The 27,713-nt window shown below is 47.9% G+C and overlaps 1 protein-coding gene across 1 annotated transcript; it reads right to left on the reverse strand.

The window, feature by feature from the left end:
* Window positions 1-6,018: 6,018 nt before the first annotated feature.
* Window positions 6,019-27,645, reverse strand: CRTAP (cartilage associated protein). Its single transcript, XM_045798304.2, has 7 exons — window positions 27,090-27,645; window positions 23,048-23,197; window positions 20,118-20,289; window positions 15,127-15,255; window positions 11,393-11,538; window positions 10,363-10,446; window positions 6,019-6,383 (listed from the first exon to the last, which is right to left on the reverse strand). The coding sequence occupies exons 1-7, from the start codon at window positions 27,558-27,560 to the stop codon at window positions 6,330-6,332; spliced, it is 1,206 nt and encodes a 401-aa protein (XP_045654260.1). The 5' UTR covers window positions 27,561-27,645; the 3' UTR covers window positions 6,019-6,329.
* Window positions 27,646-27,713: the final 68 nt, after the last annotated feature.

Below are 27,713 nucleotides of genomic sequence, written 5' to 3' on the forward strand. Positions count from 1 at the left end.
CCTGCTGACCCGGACTCCGCGTTTCACAGGGTGCGTAGGTGATGGGTGTGCAGGGCTGACAGTCCAGAGCTGATTACCCTCCTTCTCCTGACTGGACGTAGAGAGGGATGATTCAAGAAAGTTAGACGTAGAGACCAGTCATAAAAGCACGGGCAGGGCTAACAGAAACATGCAGGGGTGCTGGAGACCTGTTAAGGGACCGGAGGAAAGCTTGGTGACAGGAACGACTCTTCGGGACCAAACCTGTGGCCTCAAGGGAAGCACAGCCACCGTCCAACAGTGGCCTGAAGGAAGCAGGGTTCACCCTGCAATCTCTTGCCAGCACGTCCCAGTGGCAACCCAAAGTCAGAGGGTGAGGGAGCCCAGGCAATGTCGACCAAAAGGGTCAGGCCCCTGGGGCGCAGGGCAGGCTGAAAAAGAGATCTGGAGAGACAAATGGAGAGAGGCAGCTCAGAGAACATTAGCACCAATCCCACCTGCCTTATGCCCCCTTTTACTTCTCTGACCTCCAGGAGGCCATGCATGCTTCCCAGGTTCCTCAATGTCATGGACACTGTTGCGCCCCACCAGACCCTCTTCGCTCTGCAGGTGAACCCATCCTCCAGCTGCCCTGAATGTTGGCTGCTAAAATGTTCAAAAACACCTTCTGATCCAGAGGATTGCCTTCGGCCTGATGGGAGTTCCTCCCCCAGGAGTCAGACCTACCCCGTCACCCCCAGGGCAGCCTGCAGCTCTGACTGCCATGGGCATACCTCAGACCTGCCTCCCTGCCTGCAGCGGGGACAACTCGGTATCATTCGTGCTCCTGAGCAGCCATGTGATAGGCTAAGGCTGGTTTCCCTCACAACCCACTTCAGAGCACTCCATCCCACACAAGCCTTCCCAAGCTCTGAATCCCTCCATCTCCCTCCTCCTCAATCCGTTACTTCTCCGCTGTATCCTGTGGATTCCTGGGCCGACGCCAACGAAACACCCAATACCCCCACCTCTCTTCACACTGCCGCTGTTGGGAGGCTCCAGGCCGTGCCTCCACTGCTGCCCTGGCTGGTCCCTCACTCTTTGACCTGCTTTCTTGGCCTTTGGTCTCCTTTCTTGCCCTTTGCTGACGTGCACAGAGCGTGGGAGCTGTTAGCGGTCATGCCTGGAGGTGTTGGGTCCTTGTTTGAAACAGTACGTATTTTACCACTTCTCCAATGTTGGCAGCAAGGGACCAGCTCTTTAGATCAAAAGCACGCCCCGGATCCCAAATGTTTTTCTAAGTGGGATCCCAGATCTCCTCTACAAGAGAACCTTCCTGGAAAGAGGAATGAGCCCCCATCTCCTGAAAAGGCCCTCGGCCCGCGAGGCTAACACGGATCCCCTCTGCTGAGTAAGATCCCAGACTCCTTGGGGTGAGGGTTCTGCTTTGCTAGACGATTGTCAGAAATCTCAGGGACCTGAGAAAACAGAGCTCATTACAACACACATCCTCAAATGACGGGGTGTGGCTCAGTCCCACCCAGTAGATAAACAGTAGAAAATAAGCAAAATAAAACATTTAATGTGATTTTTTTTTTAAATCTTTGTTTTCAATGACTCTCCAAGTTCTAATTTCCTTTAAGAATGGGATTGCACACACAGCCCTGGCCAAGGGATGGGAGGGAGAGAGACACTGGCAACGATGTTTAGAGTCTGGCCTCCTGTTTGCCACCTTCAAGTAGGCATTAGAATGGATCCATCTTGTATCTGTTGGCCAAATTGCTTACTTCCTTATTCTTTTCTCAAAAAATGAGGCACCAGTATCTTACCCTATCAGCTCCGAGAGAATAGTGAGCCAACCTGTTCATTCAACAAACCACCAAGGCCAGATATTTGGAGGGAGGAACTGGGGGCACTGGGAGGGGCTGGGGGTCTGGCTGCTCCCACGCCTGCCCCAGCGGGAGAAGCCCCCTCCTGTGGGGCACAAACCACAGCACTCCTGACTCGTTTCGGGGACGGGAGTGGGTCAGTCAAGGCGAAGCTGGGCTGTCCTGGTGGCTTCCCTGTCGGGGACACGCTACGGGGACGGGACGGGGCGGGGAGCAGCCCGGCTCCGGGCTGCAGGCACAGGAAGTCCTATGCACAAAACCTTTGGCTGAGGCTTACTGGAGGTTCCTTTCCCTTTTTTCCCCCCTTGTATATAGTTTAAACTCTCCACACTGGGTCATTCAAGCCTGCAGTCACCAGAAAAAAGAAGTCGCTGTTCGGGGGATGGCAGATGATCAACAGTGCAGACAGCTGTGATGAAGGATTAGTTGTGGGTTTTTCTCAGGGCCTCGCCACAAACTGGGTTGCAGTTCCATGTGCAAACACTATTAAATGAGAATGTTTTCTCTGGCACCAACCCACCTTTCCTCCACAGTTTCAGTATTGAATTAAAAAAAAAAACCTGAAGTTGCTTAGGTTTACAGCTCACATTTAAAACTTAAAAACATTATTTCCATAAATGTTGGCAGGAGCCGGCCACTGTTTATTCCACCAGCAGTCATAATAAACCCTTCCCCATTGACAATCTAACAGATCATTTTCTGTTTGCCGCTGAGTTTGGTTCAATAAAATGTTTGTGCTCTTAAAATTCCCTTAGTAAGAACTCCGAAAAGCTGCATTTCCCAAGGCGGCCTTCGTGGCCCGCAGACCCGTGGCTCTCCTGGGTCCCAGAGGTGCGCACAACAGCTTAGTGGCCGCCATTAGAAAGGCTCAGAATTCAGAGGTCCTGGCACACTGAATGTGTCGGTATGTGAGACATTTCAGTTAGTCCCTTTTAAACCCGCATCCACACAGCCTCCCCTCGGCGCTCCACTGCTAGCATGGAGACTGAACGTTAACGGGGCCACAGTGGGTGCCCCCTCCCCGGGCTGCCCGAGTGACAAGGTGGCTGGACAGGTCACCCGGTCCCTGTGGCGGGCTGCCTCCCTGCTGGGCTCCATGCAGATGGGTCAGAGGACAAGCAAGGCTGGGTCTGGAAACTCCCACAAAGCTTACCAATGTGTTTGTTTTTTCAAAAGACAGGCCCAACTCACGCTGAACCCATGAAGTCTCAATCCAGGAATCTTCTAGGCTCTTCCAAGAAACACGCTCAGGGAGATGGTGGGCAGAGGTCGTTGAGTGCAGCCTGCGTACTGGGTTTCAGGTAGGTGTGGAGGAATTGGCCCACCTTTTTTTTTTTTTTTATTGGTTTGGTTTCCTTTGGAATAAAAAGATCAGTAACCAGGTTCCACAGCCGTCAATCAAAGCAAAGTGCGGATAACGTTGCCCATCCTGTTCCCAGGGCTTCTTCCTCAGAGGTATTGCTAGGATGGGGGTGGAGGTGCTTTTCACCGCCCCCCATAAAGAGGGGCCAAGTTCAGAGAGTGAATGAGGACCCCTCCCACCACCACCACCACCACCCCACTCTGTGTGGAACAACACCATCCACAGAGAGCTCACCCCAGGACAAAACGGAAGCTCTGCAGGCACACAGAGGTAGAGTGGGTCCCAGCCTGGTCCCCATGCTGGTGTCCTTGGCTGTCCTCCCACAGCTGGGAAGGACAGCTGCAGCCAGAAGCTCCCCGGGAGGTAAACAGCTGCCAGGTGCACCGTCTCCACTGACTCGGGCATCCTGGGGCAGGCCGTCCACTCACTGGGGTCCCCTCTACTTTAGAGTCCTGCCCTACGACTCTCCTCCCCACTGACTTCAAAAGGAGGCTTCTCTGGTGGAGCGGGGGGCTGGGTGAGGGAAGAAGGACCCAGCATTCCATGGGCGGAGCCAGTAGGATCTGACTCACTGCTGGGCTGGAGGGTGCCCTGACTGGGGGCTGCTGGGGACACCAGTGCGGCCCTCACAATGCCAATCACACTGACTCCTTGGCCACACAGCCCCTGGGAGTGTAGGCTCTGCAAGTCCAGCCAGAGAGTAAGTAGCAGCTTACTGTCTTGAGTTGAGTGCCCCAGAAGGAGGACCGGGCAGGAAGATTCTTGTGCAGGTAAAAGAGGAAGTGCTCTCAGGAGAAAGGGGTGAGGGAAGCAGAACAGTACGGAAGGAGGAACAGAGGGGGGCCCGTTCCCAGGGCTTGGAATATAGGAGTTTTCCACCCCGTTATTCACCATTACATTAAAGACCCCAAATTCTATCTCCCTTCACTCCACGCCTGTCTTCCAAATGCTGTGCCAGCCTCCTCCAGCCTCCATCCCGAGAGAGTCCCAGCTCAACTAAGCAGCTTATTGGAAGAGGGAATAAGGTTGAAAAAAGAAAACACAGATTCCAAAACACCACGTTCCTGGGTTTCTCCAACCTCAAAGGTAGCTCCTTCTCTGTCTCTTTGGTAGGTTTCTTATGTCCCAGAAAGCCCCAGAGCTCCGTCCTCGGCCCTTGTCTCTCGCTTCTCAATATGTACACACAGTCTAACTGACCCCATCCAGGCTCATGGCCCTACATACCAGGTATGTGCTGATGATTTAGCAGGGGGGTGGCGTTCCTCCCAGACCCCCTTCACAGAGCCAGGACCCACATCCCCGTTCCCAGCCCCTCACTGTGCACCACTGCCAGTGGTCACAGTCCTTCTTCCAGAGAACTGCCCTCAGCTGACCAAGACACTTCAAAGGTACAGCCCTGCCCCCATGGGACAGTCAATAACTGATCGATGGAGGCCTTCACAGGTTTCTTCTGAATGTACCCCACAATAAACCACATGCATTTGCATCCCTGTTTCAGGCTCTGTTGAAGACCGGATCTGAGAATGCTCTCAAATTTTATTTGCATCCTGAGCCTCCCCTCCCAGCCTCAGACAGCCTACTTTGCACCAAATTCCTTACTTACCATGCACAACCAACTTCTCCATGCTCAGTAACTGGCAACTCCATCCTTCCTGGTAGTCTGGCCAAAAACCTTTGAGGTCACCGTGAACCCCTCTTTCTCTTATGCTCCATATCCAAACTGTCACCAAATCCTACGGGCCCTGCTTTCAAAATAAGCCCCCAGTCTGACCACTTCTCACCATCTCCACCGTGACGGCTCAGGTTCAAGTCAGCACTCCCTTTGCCTGGTACCCCTGCATACACCCTCGCTCACAATATGACAGCTGGAGGGCTCCAGTCAGCCAAGGCACTCCTCTGCCCAAACCTTCCAGTGGCTCCCATCTCACTCAAAGTAGGAGCCAAAGGCCTTAACACTGGCCTAAGCCGACTGTCCTCTCTCCTGCCTCCCTCACCTTACGTCCTTCCATTCTTCCCCTTGCCCACTCCTCTCCTTGGCCTCTTTGCTATTTCCCCACCAAGGCAAGCATGTTCTCACTGCAAAGCATTGCATATGCTGTTCCCTCTACCTGGAATGCTTTTCCCTGAAACCTGCTCCCCAAAGTCTCTGCTCTGATGTCACCTTCTCAATGAAGTCTTCCCTGACCAGCCTATTTAAAACTGCAGCCTCATCTCTGGGCTTCCACACCGACTTCCCTGCTTTATTTTTCTCCATAGCAATTATCACTATTGATAGTTTGTATATATTTATTCTGATTTATTTGTTGTCTGTCTCTCTTTACAGAACATAGGCTCCAGAGGGCAGGGTTGTTGTTTTTTTCTGTCATTCTGTGCAGTATTTCCAGTGCCCAGGTCAATGTCTAGCATGTAGCAGGTGCTCAATAAATATTTATTGAAAGAATGAATGAAACTAGACTCCCTCTGCTTTCTTCCATTCCCAACTTTGATGCTTGTAACTATTGTCCGCAAGGGGGACCGACTAACCATTGTAAGACTTTGGAGATGCGGAAGTGTAGGGCAAAAGCCCTATTCCTGTAGTCCGCACTATCTACCCAACTTGTCTTTCAGTGAGTACTGGAAATGCGCAGGTCAGACCATGTGTAGGCTGTTACGGGGAGTAGAGGAGTTTGGCCTTTGTCTTCCACTATCTTTCCTGGATCAGGGCATGGGGATAAAGGAGTCTAAAATCTGGAAGAGCAAAAACCCAAAGCAGGTTTTCACAATTCCTTAATTTTAGGAGTATTTTTCTTATTTAAAGAATAGTAGTGATTTTCTGGGGGGTGGGGGGGAATGGAAGACTGTCCTTCCAACCAAAATGGTAAGAAAGGCAGGTGTGAACATGGAGAAGGCAGGTATGAAGATGGGGAGCGAGACAGGTGTGAATGTGGGCAGACCATGGGGAGGCAGGTGTGGTCACTGGGAAGGCAGGCTCACCCCTTATGGTATGTAGTGAGAGCAGAGGCTTCCCTTTCACTTCAAGAGCAAAGAGAAGGCTTTGAGGTATCAACAACGTGGGCTACTGGGGAAAGGAAGACGAAGAATCTGTGTCTCCTGAATTGAGGCCGTCTCTCTGCTATGGACTAGCCAGTCTCCTCCAGCTCCAAGAGGTCATCCACATATTCCAGAACCTCTCCCTGTAAGAGACGATAGGATACTTGTGTTAGGTGGGCTACCTGACTTTAAACGTGCTGGTAAGCAGAGACTGTCTCTAGACGCCACCGCCAGCTGCCTGTGTGGGCTGGAGCAGCCCTTCCCCACTGCCCTTGGGCCCAGAGGACCTGACCTCCCCCTAGGAGGGACCTGGCTTCCACTCCATGTGAACCCCCACAGATGGCCCATGGGATGGGGGCACTCCAGCCACCCTCTGAAAGACCTGTTTAGTGCCCCCTTTTCTGGGATTCCCGCCCAACCCCTTAGCGGTTATTCCACAGGAACACTCCCTGTTCTTCTGCCTTGATCAGCAGACCATGAGGTTTTCAAGGACCAGGACCTGAGTTGCGTTTCTTCCCCAGGACATGGCATGCAGAAGGTGGAATGCCACTGAAGGAAGAATGACTGAGCGTATGTGTGCACAGTGATGGTGTGACTCAAGCAGTCACTCCCTTTACAAGACAGTCTCCTGGGGACAGGGGGACCCACTTGCCCACTGTCAGGACCAGGAGCCCACCTGCTCCCGCCTTCTGCAATCAGCCTTAAGCCTCAACCTGAAATAGCCCAGCACACTTTCTGATTTCCTTCTCGGCATTGATTTCTCTCCCACAACACACCAGGGCCCAGCCGATGACACCCATTCTCTTTACTGCCAAGAATGAGTGAATCACCAAGGAGGCCAAGTCCTGCTCCCATGAGGGTCAGTCCCACTGATGCTAACCACCCCTGCTAAAGCTTGGCCTCCTTCACAGGGGTCACCATCATAGGCCAAGAGCCTAATTGCTCTTTTTGATATTTTAACACACTTTCTGTTATAAAATCTCAGCATCTGAGAATAGTTGGGAAATCTCCCGAGTACATGAGACGCAAAAGGGGGTCTTACTGTTTTCATCAAATACTTGTACGTTGTCATGCCTGAGGTTAGTAACTCAAGTTACGGAAGCGGAAGACAACTGATTGAAGAAACGATGGTCTGGGGTGCCTGGGTGGCTCAGTCGGTTAAGCGTCTGCCTTTGGCTCAGGTCATGATCCCAGGTCCTGGGATCGAGCCCCATGTCAGGCTCCCTGCTCAGTGGAGAGCCTGCTTCTCCTTCTCCCTCTGCCCCTCCACCCCCACTCTCTCTCTCTCTCTCGCTCTACTCTCTCTCTCTCACTCTACTCTCTCTCAAGTAAATAAATAAAATCTTTAAAAAAAAAAGAAAAAAACAGCATTTTTGGTTGCTTTCTGGACCCCAAAAGGAAAACACAGTAGAGGGATTATATGTATGGCCATGACAGTTGTTCCCAGAGTTACTGTTTCCTGCTGTGTGGCCGCTGTGACAGGGGGATGATGGGATTGCTTGCTCTTAGCTCACTAATAAGTACTCAAGGCAATACAGATGAAAGAAACACAACCCTCTCTGTGGCCTGGTACAGTGGAGGCACCAACAGCCTGGCTCAGATCTACCTTGGGAATGCACCCATTCCCCAGCCGCTGGGAGTGTTGACTACTGATGGCTGGTAGCTGCCCGTTCTCTGGACAACTGATCCTGGCGAAAAGGAGCAGCCCCACCAGGGAGTTTACACACCAACCCCTCTGGGCTGCCAACAACCGAGGAGAGAAGGATAAGCTGCCTATAAAATGCAGGAAGAGCCCTGCGGTACAATTCATGCTCCAGAGCTCCCGTGGGGTCAGGCTAAGCTCGACTCCAGCTGCGACCATATACTTCTGTGGCTCCTTCCCTTGCCCCTCACTTCTTTCCTACCTGAGAGCATTCCAAGCATATGAAAGCATATGAAAAAATGCTCAACATCATTGGTCATTAGGGAAATTCAAATCAAAACTTCAATGAGATATTATTTCACACCCACTAGAATGGCTATAATAAAAAGGACAGACACCAATAAGTGCTGACAAAGATGTGGCAAGTTGGAAATTTCATACATTGCTGGTGGGAATGTAAAACGGTGCGCCACTTTGGAAAACAGTCTGGGAATTCCTCAACAAGTTAACCACAGAGTTACCATCTGACCCAGCAATTCCACTTCCATGTGTATACTCTTGGTATATAAGAAAATTAAAAACTTTTGTCCAAATAAAAACATGTAGACAAATGTTCACAGCATCATTATTCAAAATAGTCAAAAAGTAGAAACAACCCAGTACAAATGTCCATCAACACAGAATAGGTAAACAAAATATGGTCTATCCATGCAGTGCAATATTATTCAGCAATAAAAAGGAATGTTGCATGTAACCTAGTATATATTACAACATGGTTGAACCTTGAAAACGTTATGTTCAGTGAAAGAAGCCAGTCACAAAGACCACGTACTGTAAGATTCCATTTATATGAAATGTCCAGAACAGGCAAATCGATAGAGACAGGAGTAGATTAGTGGGGTGAGGGGCAGAGGAGAGGAATGGGGAATGACTACTAACAGGTTTGGGATTTCTTTTTGGGGGGATGAAAATGCCCTAAAATTCTTAGGGATGGATGTGCAACTTTGTGCACATACTAAAAACCACTAGACTGTGTACTTTAAAAAGGAGAATGTATGGTGTGTGAACAATATTTCAGTAAAGCTGTCCTGGGAAAACATCGCAAGGGGAACTTCTCATGTTACACTGTTAAATGGAAAAGCCATGATATCTATTACAGTTGGGGTTACTATGAATATATATTGGAAAATGTATAGAAAACCCTGGAAGTATCTATATCAAAATATCAAGGGTGGCTTGCTCTGGACCATTAGGAACTCAACTCTTCCTTTTTCTAAATATACTTTTGTCCACTTTCCAAACTAGAGCAGCCAGCCGTGCTTGTATCCAGCCAGCACACCTTCCTTTGCAGGACCTTGTGACCTTATGTCAGGCTCTGCTTCTTAACCCAACCTAAGACTCACGACACAGTGATGACTTCCTAGTCTATAAAGCATTTCCACAGGCAGTGTGATATTTCATTTTCCCAACCCTGTGAGGTCAACGTTATTAGTTCCATTTTATAGATGGAAGCCCAAAGCCCTGGGGAATTCAGTGCCTACTAGTGATGGGTCCACCCCATGCAAATTTGTGCATGGAAAGCAAATTCCATGGTCATATCTATTTAGAAGTGCTTCACCAAAAACCAGGGCAGTGGAAACAGAGCACCTGGAGGCTCGGGGCCCCTGGGCCTGGCCTAGCAGCTCATAGACTCTCCTATCCCCCAGGCTCTTCATCTATGAAGTGAGGGGTCAGACCAGAGGCAGCTGCAAAAGCCGGCCCATCGCTAGCTGCCACAGGAAGCACGTTCTGTGGTTTTGTTTCTAACACATCTCTCTAAATACCCCCGCAACGAGGACTTTCTGGGACGAGGCTGCCCCACCCCAAAATGACTCCTCCATCAGCCATGGAGTCTCTGTCATAAAAGGAGTCAGCTGAGGGGCACCTGGCTGGCTCAGTCAGAGAAGCATGCGACTCTTGATCATGGGGGTCATGAGTTCAAGCCCCATGCTGGGGGTAGAGATGACTTGAATAAAAACTTTGAAAAAAAAAGAGATGGCTGAGTGAGAATCAGGGATTTCAAACAATCTCAGAGAACGATAAAATGACTCACAGCAAGGACCGAATTTACAAAAAGAAAAAGAAGAAAAAAGATAATAATCATATCCCAGAAAAACTGGGATGAGGCTTTCCAAGTGTGTTCAGAGCGCTGAGTCATTGAAAATCCACGGCGTTTTTATGAAGTTAAAAAATGATCACTGGATGACTTCTATGATGGGTTCCTCCATATTCACTGGCAGGAAATGTGGTGCCAGGACCTGGGTTTCCTAGAAAGCCGTGCTCCCCCCTCCAGCGCTCTGACTTGCATGAAAACGCCCACAGAAACTGTATTTCTCAAGGTCCCCTTCTGTTTCTGGGATGACTTGGCCTTCCAGTGATTTCTGCAAAGCTGTGAGTAATATTTTCTCTTAGCCAGATGTGCGCTAAACATGAAAACTTACCTCATCATCATCCATTATATTTTCCTTTGCAAAGTCATACAGCTCTTTTTGGAGTGTAGTCACGTTAAAGAACTGAACTGCCTCCTGTTAAGATGCAAACACAGAACAGTTTCTATGACCAACCTTTTGATGTCAGAACTGGGAGGAGGGGGAGACAGGGTATGGATTTCTTTTGGGGCTGATGAAAATGTTTAAAATTGGACAGTGGTTGTGGTTGTACAACTCTGTGAATCTACCACTAAACTGTACATTTTAAAAGCATAAATTGTACCGTATATGAAACATATCTCAATTAAGAAAGAGTAGCCAACCCCAAGAGAGAGTGAGAGAGACGGAGAGAGATTGTGTGTGTGTGTGTGTGTGTGTGTTGGCAGGGGAGTGAGGTGTGTATGGGTATGGCAAACCGGGACAGTATATAAAAATCCCAATGAAAATACAAGTTAAAGGCAAAGACCAACTAGAAAAGATCTCTTAAAAGTAATATATAATCCCTGAAGTCCCCTGAAAACAAACACATGCAAAACTTAGCTTGTCCATCAAGTGAATTAAATGATGGTCCATCCACAAACAAATCTATCTTGCAGGTGTTAAAAAACAAGTCAGTGTATAAGTGTGACATGGAAAACGTTCCTTATGAATTGCTGGAAAGACAAAGCAAGTTGCACAACAGCAGGTAAAGTGTGACCCTGTTTCTGTAAAAATAAATAAATACATGCAGTATATACAAGCCAATGCATAGCGATAAGGCAGGGGGTGAAGAAAAGGGATGCGATTTTGAGGGACTTTCACTTTCTAAATAAAACATTTTTGTAATATTTGAAATTTGTTGTTTTTACTGATTTAGGAATCAGAATAGAGCAGTAAACTGTTAAAAGACCCAAAAAAAACAAAAACAAAACAAAAACCACCCAGAAAAAAAGGAGTTCCCTTCGTTTCTGTAAAAACTCTTTCTCATCAGGTGCAAAGCAGTCCCCTAACATGAGAAGGAAGAGGAGGCCCGCCAGTGTGGGCCCGGCGCCCCGCCACCTACTGGTCTGGGCTGGAAATGCTCGTCCGAGAGGCCCCACTTGTCCCTGTGGTACTGGTAATACACCAGGTTCTGCCGCATGACCTTGTCGTCGTGGTCGAAGAGCAAGTAGCTGACGGCGCAGGGGGCCGCGTTCTTCAGGTCGTTCACTGAGGCCGGGAGAAAAGAGGCACAGGAAATCAGCAAACCGTGCCCTGCAATGCCCCTCAGCAGCACAGCTTCCTAAAGAAAATATCCAGGGGCAAGCCCCTTCTCCACAGCCCCTCCTCGGGAAAGCCTGTGACCGACCAGAATCATCCCCGGGGGGGGGGGGGGGGGGGGCCGGTCACAGACTGGGTCTCCATGGCAGCCTGGGGAGCCGTTTTGAAACATGGAAGTTCCTCATTAGGCAGATGCCTTTGCGGAAACGTCTACTATATTCTACTTCAGGCTCCACTGACCTGAGCTGGGAAGCTGGGTGCCCTGGCCTGTCCTGGGGCTGAGGGAGGTAGGGAGGATGTGCCTGGGTCCCATCTGGATGGCACCACAATCCCCAGACCCAGGAAGCCCTCCTACAGCTACCCTAAACCTAGACGACCCAAAGGATGGTGGGCCTTCTGGGCTGGAAGACACCTGAAGCCACCTCAAGTTGACATCTCCCACCTCTAGCCTCCCTCCTTAGAGTTGCCCCACCTATGACAGCACCTTCAGCACGGGGGACCTGCGGGGCTGGGATTTGTTTTGGAGGTGGGGGCAAGGGGAAAGAGGTGATAAGCCACAAGCCCCTGGGTATTCATCCTGGCACGTTACACTCCAATTTACAATCCACTACCTTTGCTAAAGCTCTGGTTGGCCGAGTAACCAAACCGTGGGTATGAATAAATTGTGCCACCCAGTGGCTGTCTCCTGTAACAACAACTATGAAAACAGCAGTGCAGGGCACAGGCTATTCACAAGGTCCACAAGGTGGGAAAGGTATTTATTTCAAGGCCTATGGGGCTGGGGTTCCAGTATAAATAATACTTGCCCTCAAAAAACTCAGTGTGGGAAATAATTTTGAAAGAGTTCGCAACAGGGCTGACTTTTAAGAAGCCCATCTTACTCATACTGTTTACCTCTAAACCCAGAAAGCAAAGATTTCCCGAGAAGCAGCCAGCAGCACTCGGGGTTTTGGTCTCCTGGTGTCTAGAAGTCACTGCCACAGTCTTTGATACACGGGGCGATTTTCAGAGCATGTGAGGACTCCAAGGACCAGTGCACTGCCAGAGACTAGATGTATCTGGAACACTTCAAAACTCCTAGTGTTCCGGCTTTGTGCACATAGAGCCAAGCCCTGCTCAGCAGGCTAGAACGCCTGCTGGGTTCTTTCCCGTGTTTCAGAGTCCCACACAGGGCCTAACTCAGGAAGTGCCAATACAAGTTTTCATGAAAATGAAATAAAAACGCTAGCTTATTAAACAACAACACTAGCTTATGTTTTCATCCACCGAAAACTTTTATTTCCTTTTTTAAAAGATTCTATTTATTTGTTTGAGAGAGAGAGAATGAGCAGGGTGAGGCACAGAGGGAGAGGGAGAAGCAGATTCTCCCCACTGAGCAGGGAGCCCGACGTGGGCCTCGATCCCAGGACCCTGAGATCACGACCTGAGCCAAAGGCGGATGCTTAACCGACTGAGCCACCCAGGCATCCCAACAGAAAACTTTTAAACTGTGAATTTAAGACTGGCAAAGTGTTGATCAAAGTTCAAGTGGGGTGATGGGCATACTACGGTTCATTTTACTATCCTGTCTAATGTACACTTTTAAATTTCCAGAATAAGGGTTTTTTTTTTTTTTCCAGAATAAGTTTTTAAAATGTACATAACTTGGGGTGGCTCATCGGTTAAGCATCTGCCTTTGGCTCGGGTCATGATCCCAGGGTCCCAGGATCGAGGCCCACATCCAGCTCCCTGCTCAGCGGAGAGTCTGCTTCTCCCTCTGCCACTCATCCTGCTCGTGCTCCCGCTCTCTCAAATAAATAAAATCTTTAAAAAAATGTACATGACTTTCCACAATTCTCATTAAAATAAGGCTCTTCCAAGTGTGGATGAATATAAGTCAACAGTTAACAGTAGGATTTGAGGGACAAGGAGAGGGGAGATGGGAACGGGTGGTTTGCTTTGGGTGTTTCTCTGTACATCTCTGAGATGTTTGGTTTGCTGTAACAAGCCTATACTACAAGTCTTTTCATAAGAAAGCACCAATCAACACTTATACTTAAAAAAGAGGACTCTTCAAAAACACTGCCTAGTAGAAAACTGTCCCCTTGGCGTTAGAATGCAGCCAAATAAATATTTGCTGGGGACCCACTGTGAGCTTAGTGTGTCTCGTGTGAAAGTGCGTTCCTAGACTATATAGACTGAGACCTGGGGCGCCTGGATGGCTCAGTCGGTTGGGCATCCAACTCCTGACTTTGGCTCAGGTCATGATCTTGGGGTGGTAGGATTGAGCCCCATGTCGGCATGGAGCCTGCTTAGGATTCTCTCCCTCCCTGTGCTCCATCCCCAGCTTACTCTCTCTCTCTCTCTCAAAAAAAGAAAAAAAAGAATAAAATTGTTGTCCTCTATGCTAAATAGTCCTTTACCAAACAGCTAGTGCCAGGATTACAGTGGCAAATAAAACTTCACCCCTGCCCTCTGTGCAAAGGCAAGGAGGTGTTCTCCAGACACGCCTCACCCTCCTGTCGATCTCAGAAAGTCCCAACCAAGGGACAGTTCAGGCTACCTCATCGCATCCTTAGGTGAGGTCCAGGCTGTCGTAATAGCAGGTTTACTGTGCAAAGAGGCAAGTTCCCTTACTCACGAAGCCCTGGTGTAAATGATTGCTACAGAGCCTTCTCAGGAACAAGCCTGATTAGCAAAATTAAAAATTAAATATATATATATATATATATTTATAACATTTTTTCTTTTTTTGTCCCTTTTTTAACCTTCAGCAGGCAAATCTTTCAGTGTATCCTGCGGAGGACAGGAGGTAGGATAAAAGGCGCGTTGCTATTGCAAGAAAAGGGAACTCAACGAAGAACGAAACAGCCACAGCGGGGAAGGAGGGATGTGGAAGCCAAGGTCACCTGTCACTCTTGACAGCACATCCCTGAATCCCTGAGGGCCACCCCCCTGAGTGGGAAGGATCCTGCTGTGCTTGTCACCCCCAAGGTACCCGCCACTCAGACAATGTCAGTTACAGGGAGAGGAGGAAAAGGCAAGAAGACAGACTCTGAAGTCTGAACTCTGAATGACTTTCTCTCTCACGTTTGTTTCCCTTCGACTCCTTGGAATGTTCTGATCAATTAACTCGAATTTCAGGCCCAAGGAGGACCATATGGAATAAAACTCAGTCTGAAAGGGAAGGCTGATGATAGGGAGGAGATAATGCCACATGCTAGTGTAAAAATACCCTAAGCATTCCACACGTATCAACTCATTTCACCCACACGACCATCTCATGAGGTTAGTACAATTATTTCTAATTTACAGGTGAGGAAACTGAGGCACAGAGAAGTTAGGAAGTGATGAAGCTGAAATGTAAACCCAGGCAGTCCGGCTCTAGGGTCCGTGCCCTGAATCACCAGGTCTTCACCAGGGCTGTCAACGCGACCTTCATGAATTCTCTCAAAACCAGAGGTAAGGGTTACTACCCCTATTTTTTACAGATGGGGAAGATGAGTCTTAGGAGTGTTAAGGCCCTTGCCCAAGATCTCATAGAAGATAATTACTTACGTTTATAATAAGCAAACTGCAAGTAATGATACATGGTGGCCACAAATTTCTCTACTGGATAGCCTCCTATAACAGGGGTGAGGTTCTTTTCACACTGTAGTTTGCATTCCAGGACCTCTACGTAATGATCTGAAAGAAGACACCCAAATTCTCAGAGCAGTGCATTCATCAGCCTCTCAATACTACTTTTGCCCCCCTCAAGGATCCAGGTAAAAGGTAAAGATGATAAAGGTAAAATACTTGCAACACGTATGATAAAAGGGCTAAAATCCTTACTATATAAAGTCCCTTAAAATCCGCAAGGAAAAGACAAATACCCAATATAAAATGGCCAAAGAATATTCACAGACAAGAAATTATAAAAATGGCTCATAAGCATCGTGAAAAGATGTTAAACCTCATTTGTAATGAAGAAACACAATCCCACCTAAAATATTTTTAACTGCTAAGGTGGCAAAACAAAACAAACCAAAAACCTGTTTTGTTGAGGTAGGGTTGACACACACGTTACGTTAGTTTCAGGTGTACAACATTGTGATTCAACAAGCCTATACGTTATGCTGTGCTCACCACGAGTGTAGCTCCCACATGTCATTTAAATTGGCAAAATTTTAAAAAATTTGTTAGGGAGAAAATGGTGAAACTTACACTCTCATATTCTGTTGGTAGAAGCAAAACAAGAACACATTTTTGGAGATCCATTTGGCAAAAAGCATCAAAGGTTAAAATGCACATACCCTCTGTCCCAGCAGTCTACTTCTAGGAAATTTTCTTTAGACATGGGCACACACAAGCACTGTTTGCAACAACAAACAGACTTGGAAATAACCTGAATGCCAGTCAGTAGGATAGTGATTAATCAATTATGGTACATACAAACAACAGAATCTATACAGCCTTTGAAAGAGAACAGGTCGGTCTAAATACAATAACAGAGAAGGACGTCAAAGACTACATTTCCCACCCTCCCTTGCAGTTGGGTTGGCACCATATGACTAGTGGTGCCAATAAAATGTGGACCACAACAACCAATGAATGCTCCTTCCACCGCTTTCAGGACTGGTCCCTAAAATCCTCCCACATGATCCTCGGCCCCTCCCTTTTCTCCCTTCATGCGGCTAGCGGCAAAAGACTCCAGGATGATGGTCTACATTCTGTTGGCAAGACTGTGGAGGACAGGCACTCTCATACATTTTTGCTAGAAATACAAAATGGGGGGCGCCTGGGTGGCGCAGTCGTTAAGCGTCTGCCTTCGGCTCAGGGCGTGATCCCAGCGTTCTGGGATCAAGCCCCACATCAGGCTCCTCCACTATGAGCCTGCTTCTTCCTCTCCCACTCCCCCTGCTTGTGTTCCCTCTCTCGCTGGCTGTCTCTGTCAAATAAATAAATAAAATCTTAAAAAATATATATTTAAAAAAAAAGAAATACAAAATGGTAACTTAAAATACTAAATAATTTGCAGAGACATTTACTCTTTGAACTATTAATCCCACTTATGTTGATTCTGAAAACATACCTCCACATGTAGCAAAAAAAAAAAAAAAAAAAAGGCCTAAAGTTCCGCACTGCAGTATTACATGTAACAGCAGAAGACTGGTACAAACCAAGCGTCCGGCAGAGAGCTGAATAAACAGTGGTGCACCGCACCCCTCGGTGGCGTAGTCAGCAACAAGAAGGAACGACTCTCTCTACCGCCAGTTAGGGCGTACCGCTAAGTGGAACAGTATACAAAGTATGTACCTATTCAGTGTGAAAAAAGCAAAGAGAAAATACAGAAAAATTGATTTACCTATATATGACCTTTTTTTTAAAAAAAAAAGATTTTATTTATTTATTTGACAGAGAGAGAGAGACAGCCAGCGAGAGAGGGAACAGAAGCAGGAGGAGTGGGAGAGGAAGAAGCAGGCTCGCAGTGGAGGAGCCTGATGCGGGCCTTGATCCCAGAACGCCGGGATCACGCCCTGACCGGAAGGCAGACGCTTAACAACTTAGCCACCCAGGTGCCCCTATATATGACCTTTAGAGAGAGAAAAGAATCAGGCAAGAATCTTCAGTACACACTAAATTGGTATAGGTGTGGTGGTAGGGGCGGGGGTGAAGACAGTTTGATGAACAGCAAATTATCCTAGTCTTGAAGTATCTTTTCCCAAATTATTTATTAATATCAAAAGGAAAAACAGTATTGCTGAGAAGCTGGAAATTGGAAATTACTTTAACCAAATGCTTAAAAAATCAACATCACCAGGAAGGGGCAAACAGACACCACGCACATCTGGATGGGATACCCCGAGAAGCAGACTCCAGGCAAAGTGCACAACCCAAACTGAGGAATATTCTATAAAGTGACTGGCCTATATTCTTAAAAAAATATCAATGGCATAAAAATATTCAAGAGCATAAAAAGAAAGGCCAAGGAACTATTCCAGATTAGAGAACACTAAAGAAAAATGACAAATAAATAGGAAACATGATATTAGACTGGACTGTACCAAGAAAGAAAAAGTTGCTAGAGGACATTATTGGAATAAAGGGCAAAATTGGAATATAAACTATAGATTGGATAAAAGTATTGTCTAAATATTAAGTTGCCTGAACTTAATAGCTGTATTGTGGATTTATGCAGAATATTGCTATTCTTAGGAAATATACTGAAGTTTATGGGATAAAGGGTCATGATACATGCAACATACTCTCAAGTGGTTCTGAAATAAAAATAATTATACACACACATCCAGAGAGAATGATGAAGTCAATATGGCACAAGGTGAAAAATTGGTGAATCTGGATAAGGAGTTTATGAGAGTTCTTTGTACTACTCCTGCTACTTCTTTATAGGTTTGGAATTACTTAAAAATAAAAAATTAAAATAAAAAATAAAAAGTTATTTTAAAATAAAAACAAAAATTTAAAACAAAAAACATTTCTCAATTGTCTATCTACATATAAAGATAAAGTTATAGAGATATATCTTAGGTAGATCAAAGATAAAGTGATCTTTGCTTATTTTTGTAGGAAAAAAAACCTTTTAGAAGTATAAGCCAGAAGCTAATAAAAGTAGTTACCTTTGGGGTGAATGGAATGGGTAGAAGAGATGTGGATAGAAGCAAGACTTCCTCCCCTTCAGCCTAAGAGATAATAACTCAGCTATTAGTAGCCCCAGGGTACCATTTCGTCCCCTTGGGGCTCACCTTCACCCACATTTCTATAAATAAATCCATCTTGAGGTATCCTCATGTCTGCCATATACAGAAGAAGACTTATTTTTTTATAGTATATCCTTTTGTGTCTTTCACAATTTATACTATGTTCATGTATGTTACCTATTCAAAAATAAAATAAAGTTCAAGATTAAGTATAACATAGGTGAGGTGAGACTATTTCACTGGGACTACGAGGTAAGACTCTAATCAAGACTGCCTGGGTTCAAATCCCAGCCCTTCCCTGGAGGCCAATAAGCACAGTACTTAATCTCTCTAGGCCTCAGCTTTCCCAGCTGTAAAATGGAGAGAATGCTAGTACCTTCCTCATAGGGTTGCAAAATTGAGATAATACCCATAAAGAGCACAAAACAGGGCCTGGCATCTAGTTAGAGCATAATAAATGTTACTTTTTCTAGTAACTGTCTTTTATCTATAGTCAAAACACTGCAGCTCCGAGTAAGCACCCTTTTTGTCCCCCTCCTTTAGTCTGAGTGTAAGGAGTACTTCCTGACATTAGAGGCATGAAACGATGCTGGAGGGAATGACCTCTCACCAGCAGAGGAACACCAGTTAACAGGTACTACGTGAGGTCCAGCCTGAGCACCAGCAGCTGCCAACATTACAAAGAAAGAGACAATCCTGTGCCTCCTGACACGGGAACTGAGCACCAACTAGGAAGCCATCTTGTGCCCCCACCTCCACAAAAAAAGAAAAATCAAACCTGAGCTGGATCATGCCTCCACATCCAGCTACCAAGTTATAAGAAATACAAAGAACAGAGCACCAAGGGGATACAATCAGCAAAATCCAGACTATGGGAATCCCTACAGGGCGAACAATCCAGTTTTTTCAATAGCCAAGGGGAAAAATGGACACAAAGGAAGAAGCTACCAATTAAAAGAGATTTAAAAGGGGGCGCCTGGGTGTCTCAGATGGTTAAGCGTCTGTCTTTTGCTCAGGTCCTGATCCCAGGGTCCTGGAATCGAGCCCTCCGTTGGGCTCTGTGCTCAGCAGGGAGCCTACTTCTCTCTCTCCCTCTGCCTGTTGTTTCCCCTGCTTGTGCTCTCTCTCTGCCCCACTCTCTCTCTCTGTCAAAGAAATAAATAAATAAATAAATAAATAAATAAATAAATAAATAAATAAATTTTTTTTAAAAGAGAGAGATTTAAAAGACAACCAATTTGCTACAATACTTTCAAGGCTGGAGGACATTATGCTAAGTGAAATATGCCAGTCACAAAGGGACAAATGCTATAGGATTCTACTTATCCGAGGTACCCGGAGTAGTCCAATACACAGAGACAGAAAGCAGAGTGGTGGTTGTCAGGGGCTGCGGGCAGAAGACGGGGAGCTGGTGTTCAATGCGTAAGACGTCCGTTTGGGGAGAGGAACCGATGGGTGGTGGAGATGGACGTGGGCGTGACCGCATGCCACTGGACTGCACCCTTCAAGGTGGCGAAACCAGTAACGTGTTATGTAACATGAATCGTGAGCCGCTCTTGGGCCCATTTTTATTTTTCCAAAAGCCTGTGGAGGATCTGTAACCAGGCAGGGCTGGTCTGCTCGACCCCCTTTCCAGGCCTGTGCTTGATTGAACGCTGTACTCAGGTGTTTTTCCAGAAGCCCCTAGTAAGTCAAAGGCTGGTCGTTTGGCGTACGTATTACCTCCCCAGCCACCATTCATACAGAAGCTCAGAAGTTCCTCGCAGTCACTCAAGCCATCAGGAAGGCACACAGACGCCACGGGGCAGCTGCCCCACTCATGGGTGGATCAGAACCCCCGCCACCCACCTGCGATGGAAAGATAGAAATCCTTGAAGTCCTTGATCTCCCTGGAGCCCTCACAGGCCGCGAGACACTCGTAAAAGGCTTTGAAGAAGTCGGGAAGGGCCAGCTCCATGTCCGTGACGGACGTCCTCCAGTTCTCGCCGTTGTAGGCCCGCACCGCCCGGATAAACAGGCTCTGGAAAGCGAGGAGAGGTGGGTGAAGCTCCCAGACCGGGGGGAGGCTGGCTGTCCGACCGGAAGGAGTCAGACCATCACGGAGTTCCACTCTCATCAGTCCCAAGGAAACCACACCGACCCCTAATTAAATATGAAGCCAACCAGGAACTGACTTATATCTAGCTTTTTCTATCCTATGTACAATGGTACACTTCTTTTTAGTTTAATTCAAAAAGTAGGAAGTGCTTGATAATAAAATCAAATTCAAATCAAGAAAAACTATAGTGACAGAAATCAGAGCAGTGGCTGCCAAAGGTCAGAGGTTAGGACAAAGGTAGAAAGGGGCCTGAGGGAACATTTTAGGGGAGATGAAAATATTCTATGTTGTGACCATGGTGGTAGTTACACAATCGCATACCTTTACCAAAACTCACTGAATGATACACTTAAAATTGGTAAATAAATGTTAAATAAGTTATACTTCAATAAAGCTGATTTTTAAAATTGAAGCAGAGAAAAGATACAAGCTTGAGAGCAGGTGGCAGATACCCTTCCCCCAACGGTTAAGTATGAAGTAGGGATACCATGCATCAGTACTAGTTACTGGGGAGGGCGGCCATGTGCTGGGTGGTGGAACTGCAAGAAATTTCTGCTAATTGTTGGCTGGACCAGATAAAAGAGAAATAACTAAGGCTGAGGAAGCTGCTTGGTCTCCCAAGAAATAAGTAGAGATCTTGGGAACATGCACGACCCTGCTCACGTGGAGGGTCCAGGACAGGCCTGGAAAAAAGCATGGCTTATTTCCATTTGGAATTCTTTTTCAGCTGCTCCAGAATGGGGGTGTCTAAGGACCACCCCTCAGACCTGAACTTTTCACCAAGCTTAAGCTGTCAGGTAGAGAGGCTGATCTCCCTAAACCTCCCGAGGAGGCGGCACCCCCTGGAAATAAGGCAGGCAGAGAACTGAACCACTTGCCTAGAGGCCGGGTGAACGAGCAGCAACTCCAGGCAGCTGGGTCCTCAGGGGCGGCAGGGTGGAGGCAGCAAGAAGAAAGCCATGCACTGGAGAGGGAACCCCTGGGCACACAGCAGGGCAGCCCCACCACACCCAGCAGGACTCCAAAGAGGAAAGGAATGGTCTGGCCGACCTACAGTTAGGCACAGTGCACTGGCCACGAGCACTCAGCTCCACTCCCCACGCCCAATGAAGACCACAGTGAAAAAGTACAAAGGCAGAAATCCTTTTCACAGGAGAATGGAAAAGGAGCCAGCAACAGACAAGACATTTCAACAACTTTTGCAAGGACAGAAAGCTAAATTATCACAGAGGAGGGTCTGGGGGGAAGCGAACCCCCCAACTACACACCACACTACATCACACGCCTGTCTGCATTTGCAGGCACTAGCGACCACGGAGACTGGTGCTAGGCACAGAACAGAAGGCAGGGCTGAAAGTCTGATCAGGGCTGTCGGAGCCCCAGGTTTCCCTGCACAACCATCTGTCCACCCAAGGGATCGAACCTTCCAAAGCCACTCCTCACCAAACACTGGTGATTTATTCTAGAGACTCTATCTGTAACGGCTGGAGGGTCAGGGATCAGGCACAGCAGAGTGGGGATTGAGGCATGAAGCTAAGAACCAAGAAGCAGGTAATGTCTCTGACTCAGCTGTGAGGCCCCCACCCTTCTCCCCAGACTGGTTCTCAGACACAGGCAGACAAGCATGACACTTCACTAGTCCTGCAGAAGGCTAGAGAATTCTTCCCTGGAAAACTGAAGGGCCACCAGAATAGAGACCCTGCACCCTATATTTTGAGGGTCACCACCAACGACAAAGTGAGCTTGCAGTCTGATCACACGACAGGTAACCCTAAAGTCAGCCCTTGGTTGGGATCTACCAGCTCCCCATGGATACTTTCAACACATCCCTCTGTTTTCAACCCTGCCCTAACCCTTCCTTGGTAGCCATGCCCCTGGAGCCCAAGCTCGATAGGTCTGGACAACAGTAAGTACTCAAAGGAGTTGGATTCTTCCTCATTCATTCCTATCAGACTCCCTTTGCAGATGCATAGACTTCAGTAGCCTCTAATGTGTCAAGTCAGTCCTCCAAGCTCCTTGATTCCCTTTCCACCTCAATACATATGGGGAGTGTGTGTGTGTGTGTGTGTGTGTGTGTGTGTGTGTGTGTGTGTGTAAAAAAGATGTGTCTTTTAGTTTCATCAGAAATGGAAACTTATGCTCCTGTTTCTTGTGTTCTTGGTCATTTTTGGAGGATCTCCAAGACATGTGTTTATTCCTCTATCTTAAAACTAAATGATCAAATGACTTTTTTTTTTTTAAGTTTTATTTATTTATTTTAGAGATGGAGAGAGAGCAAGAGTTGGGAAGGGCAGAAGGAGAGAGAGAATCCCAAGCAGACTCCCCACTGAGTGAGGAGCCTGATGTGGGGCTTGATCTCATGACATTGAGATCATGACCTGAGCAGAAGTCAAGAGTCAGACACTTAACTGACTGAGCCACCCAGGCTCCCCAAAATGACCTTATTTCTAAAATACAGCATTCAAAGGAAAGGTGGCTTTAAGTGCATCATGGAATGTAAAATCTCATTCTCAAATGGGTCAACTTTGTGCTAAAAAGTCAATCATTTCCATTGTCATAATATTCATCAATGCCATCAAAAATCTTTAGAGGTCCTTAGATGTCAACAGCTGTTCATCAAGATCCACTTCTTTAGCCAGTCACACTGCAACTAACTTGCTGTGTAAAAACCCAAATATACCTCATATGACTTGGTTTCCAAGTCCTTAATGTAGTCCTCAGCATCAGGCAAGCTCTTGTAATACGCCATGTTTCTCTTCATCATTTCGTCATCAGGATGCTTCAGTAGAAAGGTGTGAGCGGCCGCAATGGCTTTTGGAAGATTATTCGCCTGAGTACAACAAAGAAAGAGGAGGTGTACTCAATGGAGGATGGGCAGTGATTTTTGCAAAACAAGAATGTTCAGTCCTTCAAGTAACTCTGTGTTTCAACACAGTGCTTTCAGCTGAGGGGTCAGTGACTTCCGTGGCCCATCAAGACTTGCACTCTCTTGCTTTCCAGCTTCCAAAGGGGTTCACCAGTGAGGAGCCCCAGTGGGAGCCTGAAGGAAGGCAAGAGGGCAAAGTTGGATTACTTAGTCTCCTGGCTCCCTCCCTTTAGTCACCTTCGGCCGCTATTGGGCCTTAATTGAAGGTCACACCTCCCCTGGAGGTGGCCTTCTCTGGACAGTCTCTCTCCTTCCTGCTTCCTGGAACTGTCCTCTCCATGCCCTTTTTGGCCCAGGGGGAGTCACACCCACCATTACTAGCCTTTGTAAATAACCACCTGACAACATTCCTCCAATTATCCAGTGGAACTACATCACACCTTTTCTGCTGGAAAAACACATTAATATTTTCATATATATATATATGAGATATATGTATATATAATATATTCCCAAATATATTACTATTTTCGCAAGTCTCTCGCAGAACCTCCTGCTTTGCCATTCTCGATGACCCCCACCACCATTCACTCATCCGTTCACTCAGCACACATTTGTCGAGGGCCTCCTACATGTCAGGTGCTGTCCTAGGACGTGGGTCCATAACAATGAGCAAAACAGGGGGGAAAAACCCTGCCTCCATGTGTGATACACTCCAGTATATTTCCTTGTCTAGATTAAGGTCTCTGGCACACTGGAGCTTCACGTCTGGCCCCCTTGTGGACAGTGCCCAGGAAGGCAGAAGTCTGGGGGGAACCGTGTTTTGAGGGGTATGGACTCCAGAGATATGGACACCTCCCTGTGTGGACACTCAGCCAACAAGCAGAGGGTCCCCGCGCCGATGTGTTGTCTCCGGCTGTCCCCTGGAATCATGGCCCAACTTGGTTTGGGGGAAGGGGAGGCACCCTACATGTGCACAGACTCCTTCAGCCAATGCAGAGGGAGGCTCAAAGGTGGGAATTAGGGAATTAGGTTTGCAGAGAGAAAATAAAGGGATATTTGGTACACTCTGGATTTCTGAGAATCAGAGGGTAGCATATATCTGTATGAAACAGGACTGGCCCCGAGTCATTTGTAGACAAGGCGGTGGGTGTGCTGGAGAAGGGCTGGGTGGTAATGAGGGCAGACTCCCAGATGTCAATGCTGATGTTCTGGAAAGGGCCAGTCAGTGGCCTGTGTGGGAATGCCTTTCAAAGAGTTCTACAGAACGCCTTACACTCCTGGCCGGAAAAAGGCTAGTCTGCCAGCTACAAGGAGGGGAGGATGTATGAATGCAGCCCTTTAAAGCATTTGCCAATAAAATGAGATTCTCTAATTCTCAGAAGAGCACTTAGAAAAAGGGGCACAGAAAGGGATTTTTAAGGCCTCTAACTTAGGACCTGAGTTTTAACAAAATGGAACCCTTTCCTGGAGAGGAAAGGCTGATTTATTCACTTTAACTTGGGCCCTGCCAGCTGGAACATGGAGCCACATCTTGGCAGCTAAACCTCTGACAGAAACCCAGGCAGGTTTTGGAGAAGAGTGGTGGGAGCGCTACTTTCCCAGATGCTCCTGAGAGACAGCCACCTGAATGAGAGGATCCCACCTACCTACCAAAGGAGCCACTCCTAAATCAGCCTCAATGGGGTGGCAGGCCCTGTGGCTGGGGGTGGGGAGACAGAGGCCTTGTCCAGGCAGGGTGGGAGGTAGGAGTGCCTGGGAGGGGGCCAGCTCTACCCACTCAGAGTTTAACAGTCACTAAGGATTTGATCAAGTGTGGGGGCCCACTTTTTGCTCAGGCTACGGGGAAGACGGGCATTCCACAGAGATGCAGCCATGGAGGGAACCCACAGCTGAAGGTGTAGACCTAAGGTAGGCTGATGACATAAAACCTATGGTGGGCTTGAGGGCTACCTACCAGGAGCACCTTCTCTGCATGACCACACAACAGTGCCTCTTTACCTCCCTCTGACAGGCCAACCCCACCATCCTCACCTGCGTGTTCAACTCAGACATTTGTCCTTAATCAGGGAAACAGAGGCCTGCAAATCAGAGCAGCACAAGAGCACGTGCTCAGCCTCGCCACAGCAAACAGCGTGGTCTCCAGCACCAGCCTCCAGCCTTTGGGTGCCTGGCACGGTGTACATGCTGCCACGAATCATGTCCTCCCCACCCATTCACCAAGTTTGACAAGAGACACATCATGAAGGAAAACAAGAAACCACCCAGTAACGCCACCTAAAATCACTCCTTCAGTGACTTTCAGTTGAAGAAACTAAGTGAGGATCCTGGCTTACTACTAAAATGCCGAACCTTTTCTGTCCTTTAAGAGATCCCAAAATGCCAAGACAGATGGTATTTCATCGACTTCTAAGTGAGTGATTGCTACGAGACCTGTGAAACGTTTTGAAGAATAGCTGTGACCATCCTGAACTTTGAGGACATCATCAGGAAGGAGAGAACACCTTTGCCTTCTGGTCACATTAAGTCAAATACTCTTCTCCTCCTCCCTATATCACTTGTTTCAAACTCATCTGTAGATAAATCAGCTTCTACTATTCTCCGGTGTTAAAAATAAAACATTTCCCCCTTCATTATAGGACTCAGATTTCTTTCAGACTGTATCTGGCAAAAGCTACATGAAAAAGAGAGCGTTAAATTGAGTCATTTTTACCATAAAACATAGTCCTTTAAGAGCCAGGCATCATTTTTCAATGTCCTGGAACTTTATTAATCTTATCCCCTGGTTCTATTTTAAACTATTTTTTTATTGCCAGGACAAACATTCACAAAACCGATACTTTATATAAAAATGTAAGCACAGAAATAACTCAGCTTTTCACCTACTAAGGGTTTTGTGCTATTTTATTGCTCTTATGAATGCAGCATAAGGTGGCTCTGTTTCAGAAACATGAAAAACAGATCTTGCAGTCCAAAGACTCAAAGCAAAGTTTCAAAACAAAACAACTTCTAGCACAGGAGTCTGGAATATGCCATGAATCTATTTTTGTAGTCATTAAAATAAATGCAATATATTCCTTTAAAAATCGTTTTCAATTAGATAAAGTAGAAACTGGACTTTGAGAGGGCTCTCTTGGCAAAATCTGGTAACGACCCGCCAAGATAAAGTCGCTTTATCCAGGAACAGGGCATTCAGCCCGTTCTTAAAACTTGCGGGTCCCCAGAGAAAGGACTCCAAGGATCAAGAACAGCAATTTGTGGCTATTTTTAGCCAGCAACCACAGAATTTAAGCAGCCACAAAGAAGGAGGAAGACAACGTGTTAAATTCTAGATGAAAGAGGGCGGGGGGCGCCAACCCTGATGAATCACAGTGCACGGTTCTGCTCCTCTAGGCTGGGGTGTGTGCTCCCAACGAGCCCCTGCTCTGGCGTGGCCTCAACTTCCTTCTCTTTAAAAGGAACTAGCCGGCACCTCAGGTCCTCTTCCCCTCTATCATTGAAAGTTGCCACTTCCTTGAGAAAAAGGGGTTTTAATGGTATGCACAGAAAAGAGGAGTCTGTCTTCAAATAACAGGTAACATTTATCAGGCACTGTTGGGTGGCTAGACGCTCTGTGTACGTATTCTCTGCTCCAGAGTAACCCTTCTAGAAAAGTATTTTCATCCCTATTTAAGATGAAGAAGGGGGACAGGATTTGGAGGCGTCCTCTGGCAACGCTGGGTGGGAGCAGGCTGGACACGGAAAGGCGGTGCCAGGCTGGCCCAGGGGAGGGGCGGTGCCAGGCTGGCCCAGGGGAGGGGCGGGGCCCGGGCCTGGGGGCGGGGCCCGGGCCTGGGGGCGGGGCGAGCCGACTTGCCTTGAAGTAGGCGAACTGCAGGAACTTGTAGGGCTCACGGCGCTGGAAGTCGGCCAGCACTTCGCGGCTGGGCTGCGACTGGCGGAAGGCTGGCAGGCCCTGCTTGCAGCGCTTGAGGCAGTGCGCGCGGCGCAGCAGGCCCCCGAAGAGGCGCAGCTCGGGGTAGTGGGCGAGGCCGGCGGCGGGCTCGGGCTGGGGCGCCGCGCTGCAGTTGCGGTGGCAGAAGGCCTCGCTGTCGCGTAGCAGGCGGTGCAGCCGCAGGCTGATCTCCAGATAGCCCACGCTCTCCGCCCAGTGCTCGCCGCTGTACTGGTCTAGAGCGTGCCGGTAGGCCGACTCGAGAGGCATCAGCTCGTCCCGCGGGAAGCTGCGGAAGCTGTAGCGCTCGTACTGGGCGCGCCCGCAGCGCGGCACACAGCCCGCGCACAGCAGCGCCAGCAGCGCCGTGGCCGCGCCGCGCCCCAGCTCCATCGCGCCCGGCGGAAGGAAGGAAGGAAAAAAGGAAGGAAGGGGACGAGAAGGCAAGGAAGGCGGAGGACTGCGCAACGCTGCGAGCCCAAGGCTTGGGAGGCGGGGACACGAGCCTCCGGCCCGCCCCGTCCTGCAGCCCTTCCCCACCCAGCT

This window comes from Ursus americanus, chromosome 20, assembly GCF_024610735.1.
Source record: "Ursus americanus isolate L20-20 chromosome 20, mUrsAme1.1.p, whole genome shotgun sequence".
Lineage (NCBI taxonomy): Eukaryota > Metazoa > Chordata > Mammalia > Carnivora > Ursidae > Ursus > Ursus americanus.

What these genes read in the sequence shown, in the direction of transcription:
- CRTAP (XM_045798304.2), bottom strand. Translation starts at nt 27,560, where the DNA reads ATGGAGCTGGGGCGCGGCGCGGCCACGGCGCTGCTGGCGCTGCTGTGC. An exon ending in TGCAGTTCGCCTACTTCAAG is followed by an intron (nt 23,198 to 27,089) that starts GCAAGTCGGCTC and finishes TGTTGTACTCAG; the next exon opens with GCGAATAATCTTCCAAAAGC. An exon ending in GCAGTTTGCTTATTATAAAC is followed by an intron (nt 11,539 to 15,126) that starts GTAAGTAATTAT and finishes TCCCGGCCTCAG; the next exon opens with TGAACGACCTGAAGAACGCG.